The 10,884-nt window shown below is 57.5% G+C and overlaps 2 protein-coding genes across 4 annotated transcripts; one reads left to right on the top strand and one right to left on the bottom strand.

Moving 5' to 3' along the window:
* Positions 1–3,044: 3,044 nt before the first annotated feature.
* On the top strand, positions 3,045–6,510 carry THBD (thrombomodulin). The gene has a single exon (XM_066546095.1). The coding sequence runs from the start codon at positions 3,045–3,047 to the stop codon at positions 4,677–4,679; it is 1,635 nt and encodes a 544-aa protein (XP_066402192.1). The 3' UTR covers positions 4,680–6,510.
* SSTR4 (somatostatin receptor 4) lies at positions 5,971–9,547 on the bottom strand. Of its 3 annotated transcripts, none has more exons than XM_066546099.1 (3): positions 9,431–9,547; positions 8,961–9,101; positions 5,971–8,494 (listed from the first exon to the last, which is right to left on the bottom strand). In XM_066546099.1, exon 3 carries the CDS (start codon positions 8,445–8,447, stop codon positions 7,215–7,217), a length of 1,233 nt encoding a protein of 410 aa, XP_066402196.1. In that variant the 5' UTR covers positions 8,448–8,494; positions 8,961–9,101; positions 9,431–9,547; the 3' UTR covers positions 5,971–7,214. The 3 variants fall into 3 exon arrangements, with proteins under 3 accessions (XP_066402196.1, XP_066402195.1, XP_066402193.1); XM_066546098.1 differs by having other exon boundaries at positions 9,426–9,546; XM_066546096.1 differs by lacking the exon at positions 9,431–9,547 and having other exon boundaries at positions 8,961–9,357.
* Between the last annotated feature and the right edge of the window lie 1,337 nt (positions 9,548–10,884).

The raw sequence follows: 10,884 nt of genomic DNA on the forward strand, positions 1-10,884 counted from the left end.
CATGGTCTGGTACTCCTAATGTTTGTGTTCCCCACGGTGGGTGGGTGGGTGGTGAGCCAAATCCTTTCCTAGAGCTTTTTCCATGATCTCAGCCTTTCCCAGGATCTGTGCTCCTGGGCAGGGGCCATTCCCTTCATCCCTGCTGAGGCCATGGGGTGGGAGCATTGGGATGGGCTGTGTTGTATCCCAATACCACAAGGAAGGTCCTAAATCCGCGAGGAAGGTCCTACACCCATAAAAAAGGTCCCAAAGCCACAAGAAAAGCCCTAAATCCATGTACAGGGTCCCAAACCCACAAGCAAGGCCCTAAACCCAGGAGGAAGGGCCCAAGTCCATGAGCTAGATCCTAATCCCATGACCAAGTTCCTAAAACCACAAGGAAGGCCCATGAGGAAGGACCTCAACCCACGGGCCAGGTCCTAAGACCATGACCAAGTTCCTAAAACTGTGAGCAAGGCCCCAGTCCCATGACCATGTTCTCAATCCCACATCCAAGGTCCTGAGTCCATGGCCAAGGTCCCAATCCCATAACCGAGGTCCTGATTCCATGGCCGAGGTCTCAATCTCACAACCAAGGTCCTAATTCCATGGCCAAGGTCCCAATCCCACAACCAAGGTTCCAATCCCATGACCAAGGCCCTAATCCCACGGCCAAGATCCCAAATCCACAAGCAATCCCTTTGATTTCAGCACCTCTCTGCGCGAGAGCTTTTTTGGGATCAAATAATAGGATAGACCCCTTTTAGATCCTATTATCCCATGATATTTCATATTATTTTACATTCCATTGCTTTCCATTCCTTCATGGACAATTGCCAGCATTCCAACAGAGCAACCTCATCCCAAAACCCTGCAAAGAAGCCAAAAATTCCCCCCCTTGTTGACGCAAACTCCCGGATTCGGGGGTCAGGACAAGCATTCCAAGTGCCCGCTCCGAGCAGAGTGACAGGGACAGCCGGGATGAGTCAGAGCCAAAGGGAAAGGCAGGGAAAACATGATTAATGGGATTGGGGAAGAGGAAAAGCAGCCTGTCAGCAGGCAGGGCAGTGCTGGCACCCTGACTCAGCCTGCAGAGCAGTGGGATAAAAGGGAATTATGAAAGCGTGATTAATCCCATTCCTCCCACCCCATCCCGATTATCTTTTAGGGACAAACGTTGTCAGTCGGGCAAGGCCAGTGAAGTGGGATCATTGTTTGGGAAGGCTCTGTTTTTTCCTGGAAAAAACCTTGACAAGGAATTTTTTATCTGGCTTTGCAGTTACTGAAAAAAAAAAATAACAGCAGGAGCAGAAATTTATTGTTTTGGTTTTTTTTTTTTTTTCATCTCCACCACATTCTGTTTTCCTTCTTTTCCTGTGGTTTGCCAGGATGTTTTCCTCCTTCTCTTGGTGGTTTTCTCCAGAAAACAGAAGCAGAAGTAAAAGGAGAAGTGGAGGAAGAATTGGAAATAGTGAAGTGAAAATTGTGGGAACAACAGGTGTTCCTAAAGCCAGTAAAGGTCAGAGTTATCCAGCTCCCAGGAGACTTCTGGGAATGATCCTGCTTGGATAAATTCTTTGTTCCAAGCTCCTCCATGGACACTTTCTCCTTGAGGTTCATCCCTGCTGCTGGAATTAAATTCCATGGACATTTTTTTTTCAATATTTGGGGCAGATCCGAAACGCCCAATGGGATTAAAGAATAGTTGTTTATATTTATATTTATATTTATATTTATATTTATATTTATATTTATGATTATGTTTATGTCTATGGCTATATCTATGTTTATGTTTATGTTTATGTTTAATAATAATAATAATAATAATAATAATAATAATAATAATAATAATAATAATAATCCTCCAAACTTCCCTTTTCCCCACAGCCTCATGGGATTTACAGGAAGCACCCAGGGTTGTGAGAGGACAAAACAAACCCCGAGGGTTGAAGAAAGGACAACAAAGTTCAATAAAGTTCACTAGAATTTAATAAAGAAACCTCCTTGCCATGATCTGAGGAAATTGGGATTTGCTGCTCATCCCAAAGGCCAATTGCAGTGCCCGGGGCTGTTGGAATTCCATGCAAAAACCAGCCTTTTTGTGGAGTGGAGAAGCTTGGAACATTTAGGTTGCATTTTTAGGTCGCTCTTGGCTCTGTTCTGGCAGCAGAGGGGGATCCCCCAAGGATAAACTGATGGAATGGGATATCCATTCAGAGGTGTCTGTGGGGAATGGGGGAGATAGGAAGAAAGGTCATAATAATGCTTAATAATAATAATAATACCAAATAGTAGAACTATATAAATTATATATAACTGTAGATGGAAACACATAATTATATGTTAATTTTTTATTAAAGAAGTTTTCGTTAATTAAACCTAAACCGTTTCCCTTCATCCCGTTCATTATCCCCCGGGGGCAGATCCCGATTCCACCTGACTCCACCCTCCTGTCAGGGATTGCCGAGAGGGAGAAGGTCCCCCCTGGAGCCTCCTTTTCCCCAGGCTGAGCCCCTCTCCCAGCTCCCTCCTGGTGCTGCCGCCCCTTCCCGGCTCCATTCCCATGTCTGGACACAGAGATGCTCTGTGCTGGATCCAGAGCTGGACGCAGGGCTTGAGCTGTGCCCTCCGCAGTCCACTGTGACAGCAACTGAGTGACTGACAATTCCCAGCGGGGTAACAATTCCCAGCGGGGTGACAATTCCCAGCGGGCGCCGCTCCCACCCCGACGCCCCCTCCTGCCATGTGAAATCCCGCTGCCGTCTCCCCCTTTTCCCGAGGCTCACCCTGTTTTCCCCGGCTCCCGCGGGACGCCCCGGCCGCTGCCGCTCCCCCCGCGCAGCCGGGCGGGCCCCGCCGGGGCGGAGCCGCCGGGAGGATGCGGGAGGGGGCGGCCGGGGCGGCGGGGCGGGGGCGGGGGCAGCGCCCGCCCGGGATTCACCGCCGCGCTCCCTCCCGGCCCCGCGGGCGCTTCCTTCCCCCGCCGGGGCCGCTATAAAGGGGGCGGCCGGGAGGAGCGGGCCATGCTCAGCTCGGGGCGCCGCCGGCCGCCCCCTCCGCGGGACATGCGGCCGCTGCTGCTGCCGCCGCCGCTGCTGCTGCTGCTGCTGGGGACGGTGGCGCTGGCACAGCCGCGGGACCTGTCCCCCGCGGGCGCGCAGTGCCTGGAGCACGAGTGTTTCGCCGTGTTCTGGGCGTCCCGCTCCTTCTCCGCCGCCAGCGAGGGCTGCGAGCGGGGCGGGGGACACCTCATGACCGTGCGCTCCACCGTGGCCGAGGAGGCGATCGCGCTGCTGCTCCAGAACCGCGAGGGGCGGCTCTGGCTCGGGCTGTCGCTGTCGCCCTCCTTGTCCTGCACCGACCTCAGCCGGCGGCTCCGCGGTTTCCGCTGGGTCACCGGCGACCGCAGCACCGATTACACCAACTGGGCGCCGTCGGGGCAGCGCTGCGGCGAGCGCTGCGTGACCGTGTCCCGGGAGCTGCGCTGGGAGGAGCGGCGCTGCGAGGAGCCGGCCGACGGCTTCCTCTGCCAGTACAGCTACGGAGGCAGCTGTCCCCGCCTGGCCACCCAGCGCGGCGTCCCCGTCACCTACACCACCCCTTTCGGCGCCCGCGGAGCGGACTTCCTGGCGCTGCCTCCGGGCAGCGTGGCGGACATCGCTGACCTCGGGCTGCGGCTGCGCTGCGAGGACGGGGATGGCGCGGGGCCGCGCTGGGGCCGCGACACGCCGGGAGCGTGGCCGTGCGAGCTGGGCGGCGGGGGCTGCGCGGGGACGTGCGCGGAGGAGAGCGGGCGGCCGCGCTGCTCCTGCTCCGAGGGCGCGGTGCTGGCGCCGGACGGGCGCGGGTGCCGCTCGCCGTGCGAGGGCGCGCAGTGCCAGCACCACTGCGTGGTGGCCGACGGCTCCTTCGTGTGCATGTGCTCCGTCGGGTACCAGCTGGCGGCCGACGGCGTCAGCTGCGAGGACATCGACGACTGCGCCAGCGAGCCCGGCCCGTGCGAGCAGAAGTGCGAGAACACCAAGGGCGGCTTCGAGTGCCGGTGCCACAAAGGCTACAGGATGGTGGGCGGGCGCTGCCAGCGCCTGCCGCCCTGCTGGAATCTGTCGTGCCAGCAGCGCTGCGAGGAGCTGCCCGACGGCGACCGCTGCGGCTGCCACCCCGGCTACGCCGTGCACCCGCAGGATCCCTCCCGCTGCCTCCCGCACTGCAACACCACCGAGTGCCCACCCCTGTGCGAAATCGACGGGAAGTGCAAGTGTCCCGAGGGCTTCATGCTGGACGAGGACGACAACCTGTGCATGGACGTGGATGAGTGCGACAGCGGCCACTGCGAGTTCAACTGCACCAACACCCCCGGGAGCTTCCAGTGCCACTGTCCCCACGGCTATCTCCTGAGCGGCATCGACTGCATCCTCGTCCTGGACGGGGATGGCGACGAAACGTCCTCGGGGGATCTGGAGCTGGAACCGCACACGCCCGTCCCCAGCCGGCCCCCGCCGAAAGCGGAGCCGCTGCACCCCGGGGTGTTGGTGGGCATCGCCGGGGGTGCCCTGCTGAGCCTCCTGGCCCTGGCGGCTCTGGGATTTTACCTGGCCAGGAAGCGCTGCCGCTCCCACGGCTCCATGGATTACAAGTACAGCGGCCCCCACGAGAAGGAGCTGGGACTTCAGCCCGTCCCCTCCGCACAGAAGCCGTAGGGACAGCGGGCAGGACGGACGGACGGACATTGGACACTGGGAGGCCGAACTGGGTGACATTTATCCGCCGCTATCCTCCCCCCCACCCCGCCCTTTCGCGCCCCGGCTGGAATTTTTGAATGATAATTCGGGAAAAGCTGTGATCACATCACTCCCAGAAATACCCGCTGCTTCCCAGCCGGCTCTTGGAATGCCAGCGCAGGAGAGCGGGGACAGCAGAACACCCCGAGGCTGCTCCGCTCCTGCTCCTTGTTCCCGCTTCCTTGGCGTTCAGCTCTCCTTTTCCCGAGCCGGCGGTCGGGAAAACCGCAAGGAAAAATCCAGGAGGGACGGCTCCGTGTGCAAGTGACTCTAAATCCGTGGGATGAGGGCACGGCGTGACCAAGGCGGGGACTTTGGAAGGACTCCTTGACCGAAATCCCCCTCCCCCGGGCTGGATGTTTTTCCCGAGCTGGGAAGCTCCTGCTTTTATTTGAGATGGGGTTTGTTTGTTTTAAGCTGAGGGAAGGAGGAGCAAAGATGTGGGGAGCACTTGTCACCTTAAGCCACTGGTGACAGCAGGGACCCGGCTCGGTGTCACCAAGGTGGGACTGAAATTCCTGATTCCCATTCCCTCTCCTTATTTTTTTTTGCGGGATGTGGAGGTTAAACAGGGACACGAAGGCTGCTGGGGTGAATTTTGTAGGAAAGGTTTGTGGTGCTGCAGAGCCACATCCAGGTCCCTCCATGGCTTTCCGCTGTTGTTGCTTTAAACTCGATTGTTGGATTTTGGATTTGGATTTGACCCCTGCTACCCACAGGGATTTTCCCTGTTCCCTCGTGCAGGGCTGACTCTAGCCCGAGGCAAAACATTCCCAGGGGGCGGGATTCCAGCGCGCCGCTCATTCCCAGCCACGGCCTGGGGGGAGAATTCTGAGAAGAATCTGGTTTTCCAGCTCCATCCTTCCCTGGGGAGCCAAAGGAGGGGTCCTGCTCCGGCTGCTGTCCGAGCGGCCACTGGCAGCTTTATGCCCGTGAAATATTATCCCAGAGAAGTTTTGGAAGCCTGGGATCAGAACAGGGTGGTTCTGTTCCCCCACATTCCCCCCTCCCACCCTATGAACTTCCCAGCACTCAGCATCCCCCCTGGAATGCTAAACCTCCGCTGCAAATTCCCAGGAAAATCAAAATGAGGCATTTGTAGGAATTGTGGTTTTCCTAAAAGGTCGTTATCCTGAAGGCTGCGTAACTGAGGGTCCATGGATCCCTGGGGATGGATTAAAGTGAAACCACATGGAGTGAGGGCTGTAAGTCTGTGGATGTGCCAGGTTTATTTTAGGACAGTTTGGCTGCAGTGGGAAGGAGGGAGCTGTTGTGATTATCCATAATTATCCAGAAAGAGATATCAAAATATAAAGGTGTCACTTGGGAAAATATCCAAGGAAAAGGAAGGGAAAGAGAGGATAAGGTTTGAGAGAGGAAAGAATTCGCTGAGGCATCATCTCATATGCAGGATCTGCTTCCCATGGATCTTTCCTTGTTATCCAGCTCAAACCCCTGCTCGTTCCTTGGTGGATCCAAGGTTTTGCCACCACACCCCCAAAATCTCCTCCTCCCCCCTAATCTCATATTCCCACTGCGGAGTTTTATCTTATCACAAATTCCTTCCTTACGGTGCATCGGAGTCCTGAATTCCCAGCACTCCCTGTTTTATCCTCTCCCCCACCCCGGCCTGCTCCCCCCGGGCCCATTTGTAAATCCTTATTTATTTATTGGAATTTTATCCTGTCTGATGGAATTGTCTCATGGAGATCCTGTGTGGACACCAATAAAGTTTTGCCAGTCTGGTTTAGAGGAACTGCTCAGGGCCTGTTCTTTCTCCCCTTCCCAAAAATTCCTCCAGAAATCCAGGAAAACCCAGGAGCATTCAGGGCAGCACAGGGATGAAAATGTTCCCGGCTGGTTACTTCCCCAGTGGGATTAAAATGGAAGGAATGAGCCATGAATAATGGACAACACCGATCCCATTCCAAGGACAAAGTTGCACCCCAAATAAAGCTGGAAGTGGCTCACTCCATGGGGCCTCCATGTGCTGTTCCTCACCCTGGGGTTCCAAGCCCACCAAAATCTGGTTATCCTGGTTTGTTGGTTCTTTTGGTGGAAATCTGGTCCTGGATGTGATAAGATCCTAGGAATTTTGGGTAGGGAGATGTGTACGATGGGCTCTCATTCTGCTGTAGATGCAGCAGAGCTGATGGGCTTTGGGATTTTTCCCGATGTCTCCCCGTCTCTTGGGAAGAAATGGGGATTTATCATTTATAAATCAGGAGGGCCATGTGCTCCTGATTAACACTTTGGGATCCTCCCCATCCCTGCTGAAGGCTCCTGGATGCCGGAGTAACGGCAATAACCACTCAATCCATGGAATTTGCTCCATCCCAGGCCAGTCTTATGGCTTTTTATTTCGGAGAACGGCGCGGCGCACACGCCAGTCGGACCCGGCATCGCGGGCCCTCTCCATCCAGCATCCCCTTTCACCCCCGATTTTGGGGCCCCCTAGAAGGGGGTGGTTTTGGGGAGGAGGGCCCCGGGCGCGCAGCAGGGCTGGGGGCGCAGGGGGTCCTGCTGGCAGGGCAGGGGGGGACACACGCAGCCCTTGGCATCCCCGCGGGGCGCGGCGCAGTAATCCAGCGGCTCCTCCTCGTCCTCGCTGTCCCCCCCGTCCCCGTCGGCGGCGCGGCAGCAGCACAGGCCGGCGTCGCGGCAGCGGCGCAGCACGCCGTGGAAGGAGTTGCGGAAATTCTCGGAGAGCAATCCATAGAGGATGGGGTTGGCGCAGCTGTTGGAGTAGCTGAGCAGCAGCGAGGCGTTGTGCGCGCTGGCGTCCAGGCGGCCGGGCAGCAGCAGCTCCAGCAGCTGCACCACGTAGAAGGGCAGCCAGCACACCACGAACATGGCCACCACGGTGACCACCAGCCGCGTCAGCTTGCCCTCGGAGCGCCGCCGCTGCTGCCAGCCCACGCCCTGCGCCACCACGCGCATCTTGCCGGCCAGCAGCAGGTAGCACAGCGCCATGGCCACCACGGGCAGCACGAAGCCCAGCGCGCTGCTGTACACCACGAAGGCGGCCGCCCACGCCGGGCTGGGCCACAGCAGGTCGCAGGCCACGGCGCGGCCGTCGCGGGTGACCGCCGTGCCGGCGAACACCGGGATGGGCGAGGCCACCAGCAGCGCCAGCAGCCACACGCCGCCGTTGACCAGCTTGGCGACGCGCGGGCGGCGGTAGGAGGCGGCGCGCAGCGGGTGCACCACGGCGATGTAGCGGTCCAGGCTGAGCACGGTGAGGCAGAAGACGCTGCTGAACATGTTGAGGCCGTCCACGCCCAGCACGGTCCGGCAGAGCGCCCGGCCGAAGGGCCAGCGCCGCAGCGCCGCCGCCGTGGCCACGAAGGGCACGCTGAGCATGAAGAGCTCGTCGGCGATGGCCAGGTTGAGCAGGTAGATGTTGGTGGCCGTCTTCATCTTGGCGTAGCGCAGGATGACGAAGATGACGAGCGCATTGCCCAGCAGCCCCAGCAGGCACACCAGGCCGTAGATGCACTGCAGCACCACCATGCCCGCGATCTCCGCCGTGCTCCCGCCGCGCTCCGGCGCTCCCGGGGGCCGGCTGGCATCTCCCACTGCCGCTGCCACTGTGCTGCTGTTGGGGGGCGGCTCAGAGCCGGCCCAGCTGGAGATGCTCCAGAGGGGGATTCCGGCTGCCAGGAGCTGCTCGCCGTCCGTGCTCATGGCGGGAGGTGATCCATGGACGGGAGAGCAGCGGCGATGGGGTCAACCTGCGGGCAGGGCACAGGGGTGAGGGCTGTGGGGCGCAGAAATCCCAGTGGCCACGTTCCCCTTGGATTGGGAACCTCCATCCACCACCCCCTGACTCCTTCCATCAACCCCCTTCCTGCCTGGACACCTCCACGTCATTCCTCAGGCCGGAGGATCCTGGTTTTTTGGGATCTCAGAGGCTGTGGGGTGGGGTGGGAGTTAACCCTCCGTGGGGCTCCTCGAACCAGGTGGGATGGCCTGGGAATCCCAACCTGGCCCAGGAATTAATCCCAACCTGGCCCAGGAATTAATCCCAACCAGGCCTGGCAACCAATCCCAACCTGGCCTAGGAATCAATCCCAGCTCGGCCTGGGAATCAATCCCAACCCTGCCTGGGAATCAACGCCATCCACCTTAAGGAGCCCCTGCAAATCTCGAGGATTTCATTCACCCTGCCAAGGAGAAAGTCAGCCGGGAATATTTTACCTTTCAGTATTCCAGGGATTGAAGGAGCCTCACGACTTCCTGCCGTGGGGAAGAAGCCGCTGTGGGAAGATGCTCCGGTGGGATCCGTCGCCAACGGAAAGTCCTACTTGACCTGGATCAGATGACCGGGAAGATCCGGACCTTTTAAAGTGAAAGACAAAGCAGGGATGGACCCGCAGGATCTTCCCCCTCTCCCGCATCCCTATGCCGCAGGCATCGGCTTTCCGTGAAAAAATAAACGCGGCGCAACTTTCTGCTCCAGGATTTCCTCTGGAAAACAGCGCAGCGCCCTCCGCCCTTCTCCCGCCGGGCTGCGCTGTCCTGCGGCTCCCGGCCGGAGCATTCCCGCTCCAGCGGCTCCTTCCCGGCGCTGCGGAGGGCGGGATCCGCAGCCCGATCCCCCCCTCCTCCCCCCGCCCGCATCCCAAATCCCGAATCCCGAATCCCGCATCCCAAATCCCGCACCCCGCCCTCGCATCCCCCCGTGGCTCCGGGGAGAGGCAGGAGATGGAGAAGGAATGGTTGCCTTGGCAACGCATCCCTCATCCCGCATTCCTGCCGCGCATTCCCGCCTTCCCAGCGCTGCAGGGCCCCCGGATCCTTCCCGCTAGAGCCCTTTCCCTGCGGCACCGCATCCCAGGATTCCGCGTTTGGAGAGGTGAGGGCCAGCCCGGCCTGGCCCCACATCCCAACCCACCGGGAATTCCACCCCATTCCGCAGTCTGTGCTGGAACTGAGGGTGCAAGAAGAAATAATAGGAGGAAATTCCATCTTTTTTGGGTTTTTTTTTGGTGTTTTTTTTTTTTTGTTTGTTTGTTTGTTTTTTGTTTTTTTTTTAAATCCGTTGCTGGGTTTGGGGTTTTTTTGGATGGGAGGGATCCAGGGAATCCTATCCCTGGCATCAGCTCAGCCCAGATCATGGAATCATAGAATCATAGAATTGTGGAATCAAAGAGTAATAGCGTCATGGAATAAAGGGATCACTGAGGTTGGAAAAGCCCTTTAAAATAATGGAATCCAATGTTAACCCAGCACTGATCCAGGTCCCCCAGTGTCACATCCACGTGAATTTAGATCCCTCCTGGAATAAGGAGTCCACCACTGCCCTGGGAGAGAAATTTTCCTGATATCCAACCTAAACGTCCCCTGAGGCCATTCCCTTTTATCCTGTCTTTTGTTCCCTGGGAGTAGAGACCAGTTCCCACCTAATTCCCATCACAGACTTGTAGGGAATGAAATTCCCCCAGATCCTCCTTTTTTCCAACATTCCCTTCTCCCTCAGCTCCTCCTTATCTGATTTATCCCAACCCTGGCCAGGAAGCGATGAAGCAAACTTGCCTCAGTCATCCCAAAATCACAGCACTGGGAATTTTTGGGAATTTGGAGCTGGCTGAATGAGCCCATTTTGGGGCCCTACTGCCAGGATGGGAATAGGGATAAATGTCCATGTGATACTCCTGGGAATGTGCCTGGAAATCCTGGGAAAACAGGTGGATTTCCTCCTCGCTGCTTAAATCTATGACCGTGGTTAATGGTGCAGCTGGCACTGATCCTGCTGGGAATATCCAGGATCCAGGGAGTGCTGGCACCCCATCTCCACTCCCAATTCCATGGGGTGTTCCAGTGGGATAAAGGGCAATGGGATCCCACAGTGCTGACACAGAAATTCCCGGGTGCCAGCTCAGGAGCTCTGGGCGTTCCCGTTGCAGCAGGAGACCGGAAAACATGGAATTAAACAATGGAAGTGGCCACAGATTCCATGGGCCCCCTCCACCTCCTGGAGCAACAGGAAACCTTTAAATGCTCCTTTACTGTAAAGGAGGAAACTCCGCCATGGATTTGAGCCACAAGGTGGTCCCAGAATTCCATGGAAAAATCTGGACTGGGAGGAGCAGGAATAACTTTGGCTCCAGGGGGACAATTC

Source organism: Molothrus aeneus, chromosome 3, assembly GCF_037042795.1.
Source record: "Molothrus aeneus isolate 106 chromosome 3, BPBGC_Maene_1.0, whole genome shotgun sequence".
In the NCBI taxonomy this organism is placed as follows: Eukaryota; Metazoa; Chordata; class Aves; order Passeriformes; family Icteridae; genus Molothrus; species Molothrus aeneus.

What these genes read in the sequence shown, in the direction of transcription:
- SSTR4 (XM_066546099.1), bottom strand. Translation starts at nt 8,447, where the DNA reads ATGAGCACGGACGGCGAGCAGCTCCTGGCAGCCGGAATCCCCCTCTGG.
- THBD (XM_066546095.1), top strand. Translation starts at nt 3,045, where the DNA reads ATGCGGCCGCTGCTGCTGCCGCCGCCGCTGCTGCTGCTGCTGCTGGGG.